This window comes from Plodia interpunctella, chromosome 6 (assembly GCF_027563975.2).
Source record: "Plodia interpunctella isolate USDA-ARS_2022_Savannah chromosome 6, ilPloInte3.2, whole genome shotgun sequence".
NCBI lineage: Eukaryota > Metazoa > Arthropoda > Insecta > Lepidoptera > Pyralidae > Plodia > Plodia interpunctella.
The window spans coordinates 1,123,679-1,143,927 of NC_071299.1; the positions used below are offsets into that span (position 1 = coordinate 1,123,679).

The 20,249-nt window shown below is 34.8% G+C and overlaps 1 protein-coding gene across 3 annotated transcripts in view; it reads left to right on the forward strand.

Annotated features, from left to right (window-relative positions):
* Positions 1-11,517, forward strand: part of LOC128670661 (netrin receptor UNC5C-like) — a 58,456-nt gene extending 46,939 nt beyond the window's left edge. Inside the window, exons 8-12 of one of the 3 annotated variants that reach the window (XM_053746502.2) lie at positions 5,694-5,831; positions 6,490-6,637; positions 6,942-7,063; positions 8,880-9,113; positions 9,747-11,517. In XM_053746502.2, the coding sequence (XP_053602477.1) occupies positions 5,694-5,831; positions 6,490-6,637; positions 6,942-7,063; positions 8,880-9,113; positions 9,747-10,924 (1,820 nt within the window). In that variant the 3' untranslated portion in view covers positions 10,925-11,517. The remainder of the gene's footprint in view (positions 1-5,693; positions 5,832-6,489; positions 6,638-6,941; positions 7,064-8,879; positions 9,114-9,746) is intronic. The other 2 variants (XM_053746500.2, XM_053746501.2) reach the window with 2 other exon arrangements.
* The last annotated feature ends 8,732 nt before the right edge of the window (positions 11,518-20,249 follow it).

Genomic DNA, 20,249 nt, shown 5'->3' on the forward strand with positions numbered 1-20,249 from the left:
ATGTTGACTTTAATATCCATATCTTGAGGTTAACAGTGACAGAGCCGTTACTTTCCATTTGATCTTCCGTTGTTAAGTACGATATGCTGTTTTACGATGTCTAGTCTTACATTTGTTTCTCTTTGTTTAAGTGTTACACTTATTCTAATGACTTCATTCATATGCCTATACCTTTCTTATTCATTTTCTTCTTTTATGCCTTTGAATGTATCAATTTGCGAAGTTGCGTAATTATTATCTAGATGATTTGTATTTCTATGTAAAGGAATTTATCATTAAAATATTTCAATTAAAATTAAAATAATTCCTTTCAAATTCAACTTAAATACGAATTGTGCCACAAAAATATTTAATATTATTCATACTAAAATCGTCTATCAAGGCATTAAGAGCGCGTCTACAGAAAAAATAACATTTCAGTTCGAAAATTCAAAATACAAATAATTTGAAAGCAATAAAATGTCTTCTATAACCCAAGAATTCGGTCGTTCAAGTCAGACGATTAAAATTAATTCAATATCATTCGGAAACATTCCTGTAATACCTTCCCCCAGGAGCGATTCAATTTTCAAATGGAAAATGATCAGTCTATATTTTGTTTATAATGGTAATAAATCATTTTGTGGTCCCCGTTGACTCGTATTCAATTTCCCTTTCTGTTTATCGAACGTTTGATAAATAGCCTCTGGAGGTTCCTTTGCTTTGCTAACAATTCTTTGTGAAACTCCTTTTACGCCTTATAAATCCGCAATCTCAGACATATTGCCTGTTAGTTTTTCGAGGTTGTCGGTATGTTGTTGATCAATGCTTACACCTTATTTCTCATGTTGAGCGCTGTTCTCAATAACCAGTTTCGTAGCAAATTGAATATTTCAGTTCGTTTATCGGCACTTCGACTAAATTCAGTATTAATTTGATTTGAGTACTCGTACAAGCAATGACTTACTATTTTTTATTGATTTATGGTCCTATTGATCGGTAAAAATTAGTCTACCGAAAGAGAGTAAGTATTTTCCTGCATATAAGCAATGTAATGCTCAAAATTCCAATTCGAAGGAACAAATAATCAAGTTTAATATATTGCTGTCGTATATTTTCAAATAAGATTCTCCCGCGCGGAAAGAATAAAACAGTCTCACTAAATTATGAAAGCAATAAATCGAAATTCTCAACAAATTGTGCTGCAGAATAAAATTCAACATCCATTCAAATTCTATCCCGAGGTACTATTAACACACTTCCTACGCGTATTCTTCACAGCTCCACCGCTTCACTTAATAAATGACATGTTCACATTCTATTTGGATGTTTAGGTAACAAAAGATGAAAAGCTGCCGTAAAATTTTCTCCATTTCCCTATTGTGAACAGGCTATTAGCCTAATGAAGTACCAAGTACCACCTCCTGGATGAATAGCCCTAACAAACGTTCTTTGCATTCATTCCCTCACCTTTCATATGAGTAATTTGCTGATGGCTGGAAACCTTACTCGAATTAACTGAAAGCACCGGTGTATAATGGCCTTTGGCAGATAGCAGTCAATTCCATTTTAATTTGCTGATGAAAAATTTGTGTCAAATTGGACACGAAATATTTCGTCGGGTTTATTTATAAATGTTGTGTTTGTTCTGGTTTAGAGTTTGGGAAGTGAGAATAGATATGTGTATAGTAACTTTTTGGCTCACGTTTCATAAAAATATCCAGTGAGTACTCGAGACACATCTGAACTTAACCGCCCATAAAAATTTACAGCCTCTGATCTCAAGAGCCATTTATAGCCTCCACGAGTTTTTCCCTGACCTTAACAACTTTATAGTTCTTTTGATTGGCATCCAATAAATTTCACACATCGACGACTACATAACATATAAAATCAATACAAAACGTTGATTACGAAAGGTGGATCCCGTGAATGATTTGTTGTGATTTCGTCGAGTGAGCGCAGCAGGAGTTCGCAAACTGCATTCACATATCCCTCGACGTCGTCCATGCAATTGCGTTCCCTATTAGAGCTTAAACAAAGTCTTGATTTCCCTGCGGCGTTTCAATAGAGGGTTCGCGAAATTGCAGGCCTCCTACCACGTTATGGGCAGAACTACAAGGGTTTGTAAATTTGCGATTGCTTTTCGTATCGGCCATCTCTGCAGCGGACATGGAATTTACGATTGGCACTGACAAATGTTTACAGTGCGTACAAATTTTGAAATTAATCCGATAAGGCAACGTTAATAAATTTATTAATGCTTATATTACGCGGTTGGTCGGAATCAAGTAGCGGATGTTCACCTGATTTATGGGATTTCAAACATCGGTTAGCAATAAATGGAACTTGTTTATATCGGATTTACATGTTGGTTGCAACATTGACCAGTCCACGTGTTTAGTTCGAATCACAGTTGTAACAGATCTCGTATTGCTTTCTGAAGCCTGCTGGATAGCATAAATTTACAATGCAAGTTATTGTACAATGACTACTAACGCCATTCATCATGAAAATTTATTGGATAATAATAATAAAAATCACTTCTGACCAACTAATAAGTTATTCGTAACTTCTGACCAAAGCTCCGAAAGTCAAAAACTTATGATTCGAAATAATTAAAAGTAATATAAAAACGTAATATTAATCTTGAATAAAAAAGACATAAAGACTGACAACACGATCACTAGAAATAAAAAAAAATGCAGAAATTGTAGATCAAGTAACAATACATTTTATAAAACTGACCATGACAGTAAGACTTGCTTTATTATTACATAGCCATTACATGCTAGTATAAGTTTGTAAGTAACTCTTTCACGCAAAATGTACTGGACGGATTATTACGAAATTTGGTACACGCGTAGAATATAACCTGGAACAATGCAAATATTTATCCCGAAATTCCCACGGGAGCGAAGCCCCGGGACGCGGTCAGTATATGAATAAAAATACAAATAAAATAGAAGATAAAAAAGATAAATAACTTATAGAAGTGACCATGAGAAAGACAGAACATTGTTACATATTCATAACACATACAACATTAATCATACCATATGCTACATCGACTTGCATTGAATACATTGAATGCGAGCAATTAGACGTGCCCTAAATACAGGGCATGTGTCACCGCTATCACGATTGAATCCAAATTAGCAAAAACGCTTACAACACCGCTTGCCATCGGATTGAGGGTAGTCAATTTGTGTTTGAAACCTTTTCAGGGTATGAATATAGAGAAGATTTTTGCATAAGTTGATTACTTATTGGATACACTGCAGTTGGAGTCGTTTATGTACTATTTTTATACACCATTTCTTAATCTCGACTTAGTAACTGTAATGATTATTAAGTGTTTTCGAAATGATAGTAATTCAACATTATTGTAAATGGGATTAGTAATACTTATATACAGGCCATGTGGTTGATACTAAACAATATTATAATTGTAAAAAAAAGTTCTCTTTCAAATAATGGGATATTTTTGTTCATTACATTTATATAAAATTTACTGTCCACTGATAGTTTATCACTTTTACCACTTACCACATTTGGTTACGTTAACAATTTCGTTAAACGAACAACGCTTGCACTTTATTTTTAATTATTCGCGTTACGTTCCAAATTTTTATCAACATATCGAATGACTTCATTGTGAATTTTGGGAACAGCCACGTCTACAAACTCATTCATATTGCACCTTAATTCTTGGTGTTAAAGATTATCAATAAACGTTGGATTTTTTGGACGTGCCATTTTAAGTAACTTTTTATCTGATTGCGGATGAAATTTTTATCAGCTATTAAGATTGTGATGTCACTGGGAAACTGTGCCGTGTCAGTTTGATTAATGTATGGTTCATTAGTTTATGTTTTATTCATTGGACATTGACGGGGAATATAAATGGAGTTGTTTAGGAATAATGCATGCTAAGAGAAGAGAATAAATACTTACATTGATAGTTAAATATTTATTTACACCAAGCTAAATACTAATTTAGTCCAAACAACATGAAAACATACGTAACTGTATAAGTTGCTGATAATTTCGTTTTATAGTTAACAAAATAATTACGTCTAATCAATATCATATATAAAGACATATGAAAGTATGGTGTCAATTTTTATGTTGAGACCAAATTTATCAGAGCTAATTTTATGTTAAAAATTTGTCATATATGTTTGTTATAATAGACAGTGTAAATAGTTAGTGTTAGTGTACAGTCATTGTTAATGAAAGTAGTGATTACAGTGTTATAACATGGCATACGTAAACATTTGTTTCACTCTGTCCTATTGCATCTAGTCACCTTTTCAGTTTCATAATTAATCGAGCATTTGGTAAAACGTCAATTCTTTCCAGAATTGTTGTTTTAAAGTAAACTTCAGTACAATCTGCCTTAATTTAGTATCGATCCAAAATTTCCACAACAAAGAGACCCAGGTCATCATACAATTTACGTGTACATCAGTGTCTAAACGAGATGCTGCACCCGACAAACTGCTAAACTTTGAGCATGTGCATCCAATATCTCGCAGGACACAAGTTTAGGTAACGACTTACACGTGCTGGCAGCTTTTAAGTTTAGTTTAAGTTTTGATAATACTTACTGTTTTAAATATCGAAGCGAAGTTTTTGCTACCTGTAGTCTAGAAGTGAAATGTGAACATATAACGTGTCAGAATCTCCTCCTCTAGTGGATATCGTAAATGTCAATCAAGGTAAAGGGCTATAAACTAGAGATTTTTTCTATAGACGATGGGCGAGCTTGGCGATATATTTGTCTATTTAATCTCAAGGCCTACGATTTTCACAATTACACGCAGTTTGCTATTTATTTCTCTTCTGTCTCTAGCTTTGATGTTTTAAAGTTTAAGTTATAAATTGTGTTGTAGGCCAAAAATAATCTGCAAAACACACACACAAACACGCTCATGGAAAAATACTTTATTTTATTTTAGTCAGTAGTAAACAAAAGCATTTGAGCAGTAGATCGACCATGCACAGCCTTTCATGTTTTCCAAGAATATTCTTTGATAACTTTCTTTTGATAGGCTTACTAAGAATTCGTTTTGTTTTCAAGAAATATTTTTTGAAGCAAAATATGAATGTCTTTTGATCGAATTAATCTGAAGAATAAAAAAAAAAGAATATTTTTAATTTAAAAATACCAAATATATCAGTATTTCAAATTACCTTGCGCTATAATGCTATAATAATAAAAATAATAATATTATATATAATGCTGAAAATATTTTAGTCTTTCAGGTATTGTAAAGACAACCACTGCTCTCCTAATATCTTCAAAATAATCTTTTCAATCCTGGGTTAAATGAAATCCTAGCTTCAATTTTAAATCTCTACCCGTTTTTGGATCTTGTCCAAAAAAATCTGAGTGATCAATATATCAAAACGCATTTGGTATCATTAGGATTCGTCCAGGTTATACTAGACATATCAAAAGATTTCGAACTCTTTAAAAACTAAATACCGATATAGTCTATCAATCTATCTTATATATTTTTGCGGTTCTGAGTCTTTTCCCGGTTTCTTCCTTAGCCGTTGCTAAGGAAGAAACGGAAAACAAAGCTTAAGTTTCCGTTTCCGTCTTCCTAATCGTGTTTGCTCTGTCCATCAGGATTTTCACTAAGAGTGGTATCTTAAGACCATACATTGCCTATTGAAAATTAAACCAAGATTTTCTCTAACAGTAGCAGCATATAGCGACGTTCCTCTGTACATCGGAATCGCTGTGGCCGTCGTGGTGTTCCTCGCGGGAGCTGCAGTCGTCTACAAGCTGCTACAGAGGAAGACCAGGGACCATTCTTTGTACACCATGACTAGGACTGGTAAGTTTTCAATTTTCTTTGTTGTTAATGGCTTATTTATTTACTTTGTTGACTCAGCAACCCAGGATTTGGGCTCCGATACAACTTTTTTTGAATATTCTGCGCGCTTCTTCTTACCAGTAATTATTTGTGGTGTTTTTTTTTTTTCATTTTTTTATTTGTTATATTTGTTTTACTTATAATATGTTTACCACACTTGGGGCTAATAATGCCAATCTGATAAAGCTTTTCTTTTAAAGTGTCATTTTTACACTTACATTACATAATACAATGCATATTTACATTATGCCCTCAGGCTGAGAACGACTTCCCATAATGTCAACTTCGGATAACGACAACTTCCGAAAACGACAACTTTTTAAAATGGCAACTTCCGAAAACGACAACTTCTGAAAACATCAACTATATGTACTTAGTAGACAATGTTATTTTAAGACCGAACTTTAGACTCTTAATAATAATCATATTTCTATTCTTATAAAATATTACACTCTATAATAAATTTTGTTATGCTATTCTCAGTGATCTCTAAATTTGGAAATTATTTTATGGATATTTAGATCACCATCAGCAGTCAATACCAGATCCATTGGATCTTGTACTCTCGTATTTTATTCTGCTTAAACGGAATAATAAATTTTAGCAACCGCTCCACCAGATTTCCAACCGGAGATGTACCCAACAGTGGAGAAACAGTCTCTCTCGCTCGCTCCTGATCTAATGCAACATCGACCTCCGAGATATGAGCATCCTCAGTCTGATACGAGAGCTGAACATCATTATGACGTTCCACATCTCACCAATAGGTAAACGTAAAAAATGTAACTATTATTTTTTTTTAATAGCTCTCTAACGGTTGAAATTTTCGTTATGAAATATGATCCTCATCAGTGATACCTCTGGATTGCATGTCGAGAGATTTTGGAGTAATATTTGATGGCAACCATATTATCAATAAATTTTTGATTGTAATTAAATTCAACCTTATTGCATAAGCAAAATACATTGATACATAACAAAGAACAGTTATAGCAACGTCGGACATATTTTATGTATTGTCTTCACTTTCTGGTAGTAAAAATATGATCTAATAGATTATTTCTCCTACAGTTACGCATCACCAGTAGACCACCAGATCACGCCATGTGCCTCCAGCAAGGGACAAAGCGACGACTACGACAGCAAACCTTACAGCGAATCCGAGCATTCTGTGTCCAGCTGCTTCACCAGTTGTAAGTCTTCATTCATCATTATCAATGATGTATCCTGTCGACTAAGCAAATAGACATTTCTGAAGGCTAATAATACACCAACGATACAGAATCATGTGGCACAAGCCTGGCCTTAAGTATTATTTCATTTTCTATATTTTCATTTTCAAGAGCACGAGCGTCAAACAGAAGGCTTGCAGTCGAAGAGACTATGACATCAAAGTTGAATATAATGATGGTTAAAATGTTTATTCTCGTGATTCAACTGACGGAACAAATAAAGCTAGTGTCATAACTTAACTGTAAACAAGAAATGACCCATGACCCCCTAATTTATTAAACATGTGCCACTAAACAAAAAGAGATTTCTATCTGCCAGCCAGTTCCATATTAAAATTACTGCCATTCAATGAACATGGCCAATACTCTCTATCACAGACATAATAATGCCCATATTTCGAAAGTGTCACAGCGAAGGTCTCCGCAGACCAATAATTGCGATTATATCAACATTCTCATTAATGTCTATGTCCTATTGTTTACACATTGCATAATGACTGATTGGAAAACGTGATTTAACTTATTATAATGATGAAACATGCGCGTGGCATAGCCCTTAATGGATAGGTTTTAGAAGGGCATAGATTGTGTGCACGATTTTGTGAATGTGATATTTTGTAATTAGTTTGATTGATTTGCTGTAATTTGGATTTTTTAAGTTAAACATCAGATAAAGTTAGGTAGGGTATGTATTTATAACAATGCTTGTTGTTTTTTTCTCCATACTAATATTATAGAGATACAGAAAAAATATTTGCTTATATGTAATAGATAAACTCAAGAAATACTGGACGGATTTTGAATGAAATTTATTACAAAGACAGAAGAAATCTTCAGGAGTAAAAGAGGCTACTTTTTAATTATAGTTTTACCCGAACGAATTCGGGTCGGGCCATATTAGTATTCAAACAAAAAGCATCGTTTGAATCTAGAATGAATTAAACCAATTTTGATGAAATTTGACGCAGAAGGGATTATTACTTTAGTATTCTATATAAAACTACCTTTATTCCTCTACTTAAAATAAGTGCCAATTAAAATTCTGGATAGTCAAAGATGTCAAGAGTTGCCTAACTATGAAATTATTCATAACAAAGTATGTTTTCGAGAATTTGTTATTACTGATAAATACACCCTTAGCCTAATTTGAAATTCATCAAATTTCAGCGAAATATTTGTAATATACATGTGACATTTCCAATTCGCCTTTGAAGCGGAAAATTTAATTTGAGCATGGTTTACGTCAAATACCCAAATTATTGCTTCGGAGAATGAATAACCCATTTTAGTAATATACCTACAATACACAAGTATTTATCGATTAGGTTTTGTTCTATTTCAATTTTGTGAATATAATATAATACAAAATTGTTAAAAATTACGTTTTGCCCGCGGCTTCGCCCGCGTGAATTTTGCCGACATGGAAGGTACCCTATGGCCATCTCTAAACTACATCTATTTATAGTTGTCAGCCCATTTGCTAGCATATCCTCCTCATCACCAGTACTTTTTTTTGCCTGAAGAAAATTTAAATATAATCAAAGTTTATTACTTATTTCAGATATATATTTAAGTGTTTGTGAGTTTGTATGTTTGAGGCGGGTAATCTCCGATACCACTGGACCGATTTCAAAAATTCTTTCACCATTAGAATGGTACATTATCCAATATTGCTATTTCTATGGGAGCTAAGCCCCGGGTAATATCTTCGTTATTGATTTTGTAATAGGCGGGAGCTTCATAATAACACTATTCCTAACAACAGTTTCCTTTCCAGCCGGCTCCATGTACGACGCAGCGAACGAATCCGTGACCCTACAATTAGCAGAGCTTGTCTCCAACTCTCCAACGTCTCAGTCGTTATCTGTAGCGTCAGGAGGAGCTAGACTGACCTTGCCTGCTGCTGGGGTAGCTCTGTCAGTCCCTGAAGCAGCCTTGAGCAGAGGACGAAGGGAGCAAATGTATCTGGCGGTGGTGAAAGACGACAGATATAGACCAAGGCTGGGAAAAGGTGAGTTTTAGTATTCAGAGTCAAAGCATTTGGAAATTAGACCTTCGCTTTTCATATTCTTACTTCTTATTCTTCATTCTTCACGTCATATTTCTTGAAAAAGCTACAATGCTAATGAAATTTTGGAACGATCACTGCTGAGGGGAAATACCTAAAGAAACTCATTAGAGTGTAGTGTATTCATTTTAAGTCTTTTGTAATATTATCAGGCTCTATTTGTTCATTTGGAAGTAAATATATATTTGTAATTTTTTATGTGCATCGTCAGTAAATATCATAATAAATCTTGAATACTTTATTAGAAAACACAAAAAGATTCTTTCATGATTACAAACTTAAGTTGTAATTAATTATTAGCTTGTAAAATCTATTTGCTCAGTTAAAACTCGACGAAGATATTTACATTAGCATTCAGGCGTGCTCAAGTAAAAACTTTGCAACGCTAAGGTAGTTATTACAGATCGCGATAAAACCCATCTATTTTAAACTTCATTTAAATAATACATAATTACGCTATGAAATCAAAGAGCTATAATTATGTTGAGAAAAAACACGTTCCGCTTTAGGCGAAACCGTTGCATATTTTATTCTGTGCTCTAAGATGCTTTATTAAGAACGAATTTTGCCCCGCAGGTATCACGCAACTGAGCCCAGTAGTTAAATGCGGCCCTCCGCGTCTCCAATTAAATAAATCCGTCATACTACAGATACCACATTGCGCCAGCCTCAAGCACGGCTTCTGGAACCTCTCCCTCTACGCCATCGATCACAACAATGCTAAATCTGATAACACCCAACCGCAGTGGAGAAAGGTCGTCGGGCTCGGCCAAGAAACAATCAATACCCCCGTGTTCACACAACTTGACAACGATAAAATATATTTAGTTACTGACATGTTATCAACCTTCGTATTGGTAGGTGAGAGCTTCAACGGGAAAGCGGTCAAAGGCCTCCAATTAGCCATATACGCGCCGGCGTCAATAAACGAAACAGCCACAGAATACAATATCAGGCTTTATGTCTTTGAAGACACGCCCTGCGCACCTTATTACTGCCAGGAACAAGAGAAAAAACTGGGCGGAGTCCTCCTTGAGCGCACCAAAACTTTATTATTCCAAGATGGCGGCTCCAATTTATGTTTGAACTTGGAACACGTCAGTCCCGGCTGGAAAGCCAAACCGGGCATAGGTTACCAGGAGATCCCATTCAATCATGTATGGAGCTCGAATTACAACGCGCTCCATTGCAGCTTCGTACTCGAGAGGACCCACGACTGCGACAATATTGACTTTAGCATCTCAGCGTGTCAGAGGACCAATCCATCCTACAAACAGACATTCCGAATATCCCTCGAGGATATGCGAAGTCGGTCGCCTCGCGGCCGTTCACCCCGCGCGGATTCCCAGCGTAGTTTCAATATAACCGAGAATCTTTTGGAGGCTCGCATGTGCAGGAGCGAGGAGGGAAGCGACAGCGGCAAGCGGAACGTGACGGTAAGCGAGGCGGGAGTCAATGAGTGTGCAGGCGAAGGCCCATTTAAATTAAGTGCACGAATAAAACGACAGCTATGCGCTATATTGGACCCGCCGAACGCCCGCGGGAATGACTGGCGCGCGCTGGCGGCTCGACTCGGCGTGGATCGGTACACGACATGGTTCGCGACCAAAAGTTCGCCAACAGAGGCTATATTGGAGCTGTGGGAATGCAGGGACCGAGGCCCGGGCGCCACGGCGGGACTGGCCGCCGCGCTGCGCCAGATGGACCGCCACGACGCCGCTGACTTACTCCAAGGGCGGCCATCTTGGTTATGAATCATAGACAAGTCAGATCTTGATTTTAATTAACGATTCTCTCGTCGAATGTACTCGCTCTATTGAGAATCGGGACATGTGAAAGCATAGACCTTTATATGGACAGTTTGTTGGTATTCTAATAAGTAGTTTAAATGTTATGTTAGAGAAAGTATAAATGTAGGCCTAATGGTCTAAGTTTGTAAAATTGTCGTAGTATATTTTGTATAGAATATATATGCTGTAGATAAGCGATGGGAAATAAATTATATTATAGTAGCAATAATAGTGCCTATGACGTCTTGAAAAGAATCACTGCCAACCGTTAGTTGGCTACGGTTGAATATTTTGTTAATTTTTATATGTGTTTGTGTGTTCACAATATTATGGAAAATTTATCGCTTGGTTTCTTATCTTAATATTTGCCTGTTTATTTCGATGCTTTTTATGTATTAACTGTGTGCCAAATCTTTCATGCCACTTCGATTTTTGGCAATAATCTTTGGGAATGTTATACTTTATAGTTTATATAGTATTACTCAACGAAGTATGATATTTAAATCTAAAATAAATCTAAAGAAATTGCAGTGCCTAAATCAATTTAAAAAAAAAAACTTGAATTTCAAACAAAAATCGACATAGATATTAAACCTCTTCAAAAAGACCTAAATCAAACATTTTAAATTTAAATGTCATACATATTCACTTTATCCGAGCTTAATAGTTACAACTAAATTAGGCACGCCTTTTAGAACTTTATATTTAAGGGGACATTTCAATTGAAAATGCCCCATGGCGGCATCTTAATCAAAAACAATCAAGTAGAGAAAATCCTTAATAGAATTCAATTAAAAACTTATTTAATCATCATCAATCGTGAATGTAACGATTGACCCTTAACTGTGGGAAGGAATTTTGCGTTTTTAATAAATATCATTTTTGATATAATTAACTACGCTATTTTTGGCGTAATGGGTTAAAAGTATGAGAATCAATTACTACTGCCAAGTTTAGTAATTGATTCTCATACTTTTAACCCACTACGCCAAAAATAGCGTAGTTAATTATATCAAAAATGATTTTAGATAAACAACTGAAGCGGCAATGGAGTATCGTAAATATCAAATGTATAAGTACATATTACATGTGGCTATGTTGTGGTCATAATATGCACAGCTTCATGAGTTTCGTCGCTTACCTAGAACGCCTAGGATAACATTGAAAAGCCGTATAAAAACGCAAAATGACTTTCCAAATATAAATAAAAGACTTAGATATTGCATTTATAATTACTGCACTTCATAATTCTTACAAGACCCGTAAAAGTTACTTTAGATTTTGCTGGCGGTCGAGCTTTCAAAGTTAATTTATTGGATACAATTTTAGTTCGTTCTTCTTCCTTTCGCATGTGTTATGGCAGGTCGCAATTATATACGTTATTACTACTAATTAACCGTGAGACCACACGATATAGCTGTGACCACGTATTGTCAAATTATGAAACAAAAAAAAACGATAATTTGTGCATTCACTATAATACCACAATCTAATAATGTGTGTAATAAAACTGCGGAAAACCATTGCTTAATTTTTATAGTTCCGTACCTCGAACGGAATAAACGGAACCCTTATAAAATCACCCGTGTATCAGTCTATCCGATAAAAAATACCATACCACTAAATCATTTAAAAAACCTACATTCTGCGTTAATCTACAACGCTAATTCACAGATATTTACCGCTTCGAAGTCAAAAGTAAATTTTCCGGGGTGATTTTTCACTTCGCCTGTATATACGTATAGGATGTAAATAATCGTACATTTCAGTTACTACTAATGGGCATAACCCTATGTAAATTATATACCTATATACATGCTGCCGTAGACATATATATTTTTGTTAACGTGATGACTATTGAAATAAATGAATCTGTGATACTAAAAATAATTTGAAATAAATTATGTTTAAATGTGCATCTGTTTGTTTTATTTATAACCAGCGGCTCGCCCCGGGTTTGCTCGGATAAAACCATAGCCTATGTCACTCCTAAAGGTTTCGCCTATCTCTGTGCCAAATTTCATCAAAATCGTCCAGTAGTTTTTGAGTTTATTCATTACAAACAAAGACACAAATATACAAATCTTCCTTCTTTATAGGATGAGTATGGATTATACATAGATAGGTGACAATGACAACGCCTGAAAAGTTACTTTTTATTCATTTATTAAACATTTAAGAATAATTTCCTTATCGCTGGAGTTTTTTAAAGCTCGCTCTATCTTCAGCCATCGTTTTAAAGAAAAAGTTTAGGTGGGTACATTTTAAAGTTTTTGAAGTTCAAAAAACATCACACAAAACAAAGAAAAATAACATTCTTTTGTCACACCAATATTAACAAAAATACAAGTCAAGAATGTCTGCACAATAGACGACTACCAACATGACAGGCGAGGAAAATTTCAAATTTGGAACAATGGACTTGTAAAATAGCCACTGGGCAGGTGTGCGCTTGCTCAGTGATGTTCACACATCAAAGGGTAATGGGGCGGGGCCACACTGTAAGCGACCGGGTGGAAGATTTTTTTTTTTCATAATAATTCATAATAATAATTCACAGAATGTTACAAATATGAATGTGTAGTGCAATGACAAAAATAAATTTAAAGGAAATGTAAATATGGATTTCTTTTTTATGAAGGCCATGTGATAGTAAGTATAAAACATATTTCTTAAACTGATCCAATTTTACAGCGTATACCATATCCCGATCTCGTAACAATTAATGTCGATTATAGGTAATCATATAATTTTATATGAAGTAAGTTATATACATTAGTCGATATTGTTGACAAGTAATTTTTTTTTACTATTTGTTACTTCGTAATGGTCATTGAATCACTTATGTATGATCATGACAATTAGTGTTAAAGATAATAACATTTCCCATAAACAACTCGTTAATCCAAGCGGTTCTTTTAACGGATATAAAATTATTTTGTTACTTTCTTTACTCATTGTGAACGCAAAGTAAGAAACCTATATCTAATTTGAATATGAACATGAAGACAAACAAAGTGTTATGCCTGTCAAGCAGGTGCCAATTGTGCTCAGCTTAGCTGTTAGTAAGTCAGCACGTAGGTACGTCAAGAGAAATCGAGTATGCTCGTAGTTGCGTGCTTTATGCGAAAGCATTTGTCTGTAAAGAATACATCAAAAGGGTACATGTTTGTTTGTAATAACTTTATTGTATGATAGGTAAGATTTAAAAATAAGTACATAAACTAAAATTGTACAAAGATACATGTACAACGTTACTCGCAACGGTTAAAGTTAACCGGCGATTAACTATATACTGTACCAGGCACCAATTAGAAAAATGGAAGTTGAAAACGAAGAGAGACATCTAATATAATAATAATAATTTATTTTTCTTATAAATGTATTTTTCATAGCAAATTCAGAAATTAGACCTTCACAGGCACTTTTCTCGTCAATTTTTATATTTATAGTTATTTCTCACAAGCTACAAACTACTGGCTATAAAAGTACATAATGTACATAGTGAAAAGGTATATCAAAATAGGTTATGATTGTGATCCGTTAACTTAAGTACATGAAAATATATGAGAAACGAGATGACCAGTTCCCTCTGGCAGCACCCGTTCACGAGTTGACGCATGGGACAGCCACCGCGTAGCTCAACCATAATAGGGGGAACCTCACGACCCGGCCCACGACGCCTAAAAATAAAAGCTAAGAATTATGGCTACACACAACAACTTTCTGGGCAATATCAATAGAATAGTTTGCCATTGCCATCTCAATTTTATACGCTAGCTGATAGATCATCAACTGGAATTCATGCACGTCTTTATCTCTTACTTCGTCTTAATTCGAAAGCCATACCACAAAATATGAAAAAAAAAACGAGATGCACTCCGGGAGTGCCGGCAGAAGTGAAAACTTGTGCATTTTTGACGTCTTACGAATTTTCGATCAGGTCACCATGTCCTGACGCGAGTTCAACATTTTTATCCATCACAAAAAGTGCACAACGCCGCTAAAGAAGTTTTCACTTCAAAAATATATTGCTGAATTATTAAAATTGCTTGTACGTACATAAAATATCTCGTCAAAAGGTGCAGTTCCGTCTAAATACTACAGCAAGCCTGGCTAAAATAAATTCCCTTTGTGGCAGTTCATTATTACACCTTCGCTACCCTCTACAAAGCAGTAAAAAAAGAAAAAAGAAACATTGGAACCGCTGTTATCGACACCCTGCACCCTCCGGCATTTTTGAGCATTTAAATATATTATAATGCGATTTCGACTACTGGGCTCTAATAGACAGGTGCTGGCCATAAAATAAAATAAAAAATAAAAAATACCGGCTGTTACTAGCAGCTCGGATGCCATATGAACCGCATACAAAAAGTTTTTTTTTATTTTTTTTTACGATATAAACCTGCTGGTCTAATGGCACTGTGAATTTGTCTATGAATTGCCTACTTAGATGTTTTTGGTTATAAAATTCCGGAATGCAGGTCTATTGTTAAAAGATAAGCATCTGTTACCTACTTTGCATCCTCATATTAATATACAACTATTTAGAATAAGTATTTCTAACATAACTTTTTAATCGCATAGAGCGCTTTTTATGTATAGAGTACAGTGAATAGCACATCAACCTACCCAAATTCATTGTAAACTCGCCGCTATTACCGCGCCATAGAGGTTCATGCGTGGTAACTTGAAGTGCTATAGACTGTACAATCGTCAAACTGGATTAAAATTTCTCTATTAGCACCCGAGTTAGATTTTAAACGTTATGAGAAACCTAATCACAATTGAAAATCAGTAAAAAAGGTACGTTCAAGGTTTTGAAACAATATTTCATGAAATATAGGTATTTAAAATAAATTAATATCCTGTAAAATGTTCAATAAATCACTTTATATTTTTGTATGTCTTATCTGAAACACTATTTGCAGGTCCCAGTGGGAGCTAGAGTTTGCACTTGGCCAAAATTTACATTGCAAAAATAAAATTTTAATAACTTCTTCACCGCATCTAAATAGAATGTCCAAAAATATTTCTCGGCTCGTTAATTCCTTAATGTATCGTGATTTCGTAGTCATTCCCGTGACCAGCTCGTTACGGTACAATATTGTGGGTAAATTCTGGGTAAATGACCACAATATGGTGTGAGGGGTGCTAAATAATTGCAAGTTTTTTACTGTTTTTCAACAAAATAATGAACTCTTAAGTAAAAAATAAATTTTATTTTTCACGGTTTCATTGAATGATTCTTCTTTTAAACACTCGTAAAGTCATTTTTAGAGGTTATTCTCAACATCATCCTGGTCACAGAAAGTCCATTGCTTAAGTGTACAAAGGCGCCTCTAAAAGAATATACATATTTATGTTCATTAATAATTCATGTCCTATGTGACTAATTTCGTATGAATTTGTTTTGTAACAAATATTCTACCATACAATGTTCAATGTATCATATATTATTAAAAAAAAAACCTAATATCTTATCATCCCGAGTCATATTGCTTGATCTTAATAATTTTCATATCTATTCTATTATTATAAAGAGGTAAGCGTTTGTGAGTTTGTATGTTTGAGGTGGGTAATCTCCGAAACTAATGAACCGATTTCAAAAATTTTTTCATGATTAGCAACATTCCCATGGGAGCGAAGCCCCGGGCAACATCTAGTAATTTATATTGGAACGAATATTTTTCAACACGAGATTCGCTCGTGCACCAAAAATATCATCAAAATTTTTGCAACATTATATTCGCCGCGGTCATGTTCTAAATATTGAAACTTTCAACCCTTTACTCATAAACCTTATTACATACATATCCTGAGTGTTACGCCAAATGGATACCAATTCATCAATCTCTATACCTCAAAGAAAACCCATAACTTCAAACTAATCATCACTTTGAGCCCTTCCCTATCTTCCCACCTCAAGATACCGTACAAGTGAAAAGACCCTAATGTCAGCTAATCAATCCAAAAGGGCACAAGATATAAAGCTACAAAGGGCCGAAGAGCGACATTCATCAACTATAAGGTCACGTAGCCAAGACCCTAGTAGTTCCTTTCAATGGGCGCTTTTTGTACCGCGATAAATTAATTTTGCCAACCCTTAACCCTTCAACGGAATTGCATTGTCATTTTGTAGGACTTCGGCGGTTAAATGAAATTTTGCTATCAATATTTTAATATCACCAATAATGTTGCAATATAAACTTTCCATAAGTTTTTATGGCATGATCAAGCAGAAAGGGGGTGTCAATAATTATGATCTATAAATCAATTCTGGCAACTAATCAGTTTCGGACCAAACGACCATCTGATCCACAAGTCATCTACACTTTGGATCTGAAAAAAAAAATCAGCATATTGTTAAATACCTCGCAAGGTAAGTTAACTACAATATTTACACCAATATGTAAGTATTAAAGTTACTGTCTAATTAGACGATTAATATTATGTAGGGGACCCACAGGCAAATACAGCCAAAAAGCAGAGCGAGTCACCATCAACCACGTAAGGTTTAAGTGAGTAATTTTAAGGTAGATGTCCGCACTCACTCCATAAAGCAGAAATCTAGCCCACTAATATCACCATACACTATAGCCCAAATCACGTAGATCCCTTCTCGGCATAGTCTAGCAGCTGTGGAGAACTGTCCGTTGATGTTCCCTGATCCGATGGTACACCAAGGGATAGATCTCTATAGATGCAGCCATCTCATTTTAGAATAAAAAGGTACAAAAAGGCCTCTTCAATGTTGGCCTCGGCCCCATGAATGCCTCAAAGGACCCGTGGCCGAAAATGCGTACCAACATAATAAAAATAATAACAAAAATCCATACAAAGTATTAGTACAAAAGTTACCTATGTTAGTATTTACATCTACGGGACAAATTGGAACCTGGCCTGTTGAGGCCAAGATGAACTGAAAGATTACACGAACAGATTCATAAATGAATATAAACTAGCAGATATTAAGTGGATGAGTGCTAATAATGTAAGCGAAATCGCTAACATCTACTTGTACATACGAACGTTCACGTGTTAAATGATTTAAAATGTTTGACCAAGTTTCTTTGATAAATGTTCAAGAAAGGATAAACTAAGTTGTAGGAAATCTCCACTTTCACCACGAAATGGTAAGACAGTGGTCTTACCATTTCATTCATTAATCCAAGTCACAACTGAAGACGTAATAAATCCATCATCCGCAGAGATGTTTCTCAAGTAGAAACTGTAAGTTAGTGGCAATCCAATGTAAAGACAACTTGGACCAACAGCGTTCAAAGGTCCCTAGGGTCAAACGGATAAAAGGAACGATATTATCAAATGTCGCTTTTGGCTCGGTGGCCAGTCGTGACTTACCTTACACGTCGATATTGGTGGACAAGTCATGAGTGAGAGCGATTTATAAATTATTTTTATTCGATATTGATATTACACTTAGGTATTTAAATTAGAAACTTTAATATTTATTAGAAAGTTTACATTTATATAAGTTAACGTTGCACAAAATACAATAATGAAAAAGCAGAAGAGGCGTTCCTAATACCAAGAGATTATTTAACTTTGGGTCATACAGAGAAGATTTAATAAGAACTTTACTGACTTTATACTGTATATATATTTAATAACGATATTAATAATTTTCCAGTGCAGTGTAACAAGCGCCATTGATTAAAGTACAGACTTTTCTTGACTGCTGTACCCTTATGGCTGAGAATAGTGATTGAAACCACCCGAAGCTGTTTTTATTAAACCTTCTATACAACACAGTCCTGTTCCTAAGTTATACATCATCTACAAAATAATAAACATACCTATATTGAATCGTAGTACTTAAATACCTATTTAAACATTCACATTTTTGAGAAACTTAAAAGAAAATTATGACTTACTTTTTTTGGTTAGCCAATTAGCTTTGTCAAATCTTAATTTCGTAAAAAATAATTAAACTCGCCTTCTTCTAAAACTTGGGCCGCGATCAGAAATAGCTCAGAGCAAGGAGTGGGCGAAGCGGGACCGTGTGCGCTTACAATTGTTTAATTTAAGAATGGTTCGAGTCTAATGAGACCACGAAGCTTGATTGGAATGTCACTTTATGTCCAAAAACATCGAAATGATAATGGCAGTCATTCAATTGTTCTCTCAAGATAAAGATCTTTGTTATCAGAGCTATGCTCTCGTCGGTGTCATTGCGTGGCTACAACTTTCTTGGGTGTGTTAATAGACTGGTTTTGTCTTTTGCCCAAAATTTTATCACTTATACCACCCAGAATGTTTTTAATATCGTGGAAGATTGAAAAAAAATCGAGCTTTGCTCAAAATCTTAGTTCTTCTAAAAAAATGTTTGGTTATTTTCTTAATGCAAATACGTATACTTAATAAATACGTGTAAGTCAAAATTGAGAAGGTACAAAATATTTCAACATTACAATGGTGCATTAAGTGCTTCTAGATTATTTTCTTTTTTGATGATCTATTTGTTGGTGTCTTGGGGATTACATTCTGGCTCATTCTAATTGATTCTCACAAAAACACATTTACCAATATTGTTTTTAGGCCCGCGTATGAATCTTGGTGCAATGTGTTTTATGATAAAAGGTTATACTCCACTATGTTTGATAGAAAAGGGGTGGCGTGTACATACATCGTCTTAATGTTCTAACATTATCACCGATATAGTCGTTTGGCCATAATGAGAGGACATAACGGACTTGCGGAACCCTGGGTTTGCGTGGGTTATGTTACTGAGGCACGCGATGACATTGCTTGTCTTGGTAATGGAATATTGCAATATTTGTACTTAAAATTCGATGAAACGTCAGCAGAGGTTTACCCTTATTCATAAAAAAGATAAGGGACACTATAAGCTTAAGTATGTTTTCTCTCGTTCTGTAAATGTCAAATATTGCATTAGAGACAAAACATGCGTTAGTTACAGAGCGTACATACTTCAACTGTTTTATTAAGTTAAGGATCTACGGACGGATACCTTCTGTTCTGTAGTTCTGCCTGATTTCTCTAAGTATTGTCTATCATTATATGTTACCTTATCAGTCAATATGAAAACTTTGCTCTAAAACACCAGGAGACCCAACCGATACACGTACTAATATATTTTTTTACCTTAAAGCTATACATAGATAAAACAATTTTTGTTCTTCTGTAACACATGTTACAGAAAAACAATGTAGACTTAAAGCCAAATTAAATCTATATAGTTTCAAGTTACCCAAAAACAGCCACTGATTTAAGCAAGAAAGCTGAGAATAAAATGAGAATTATA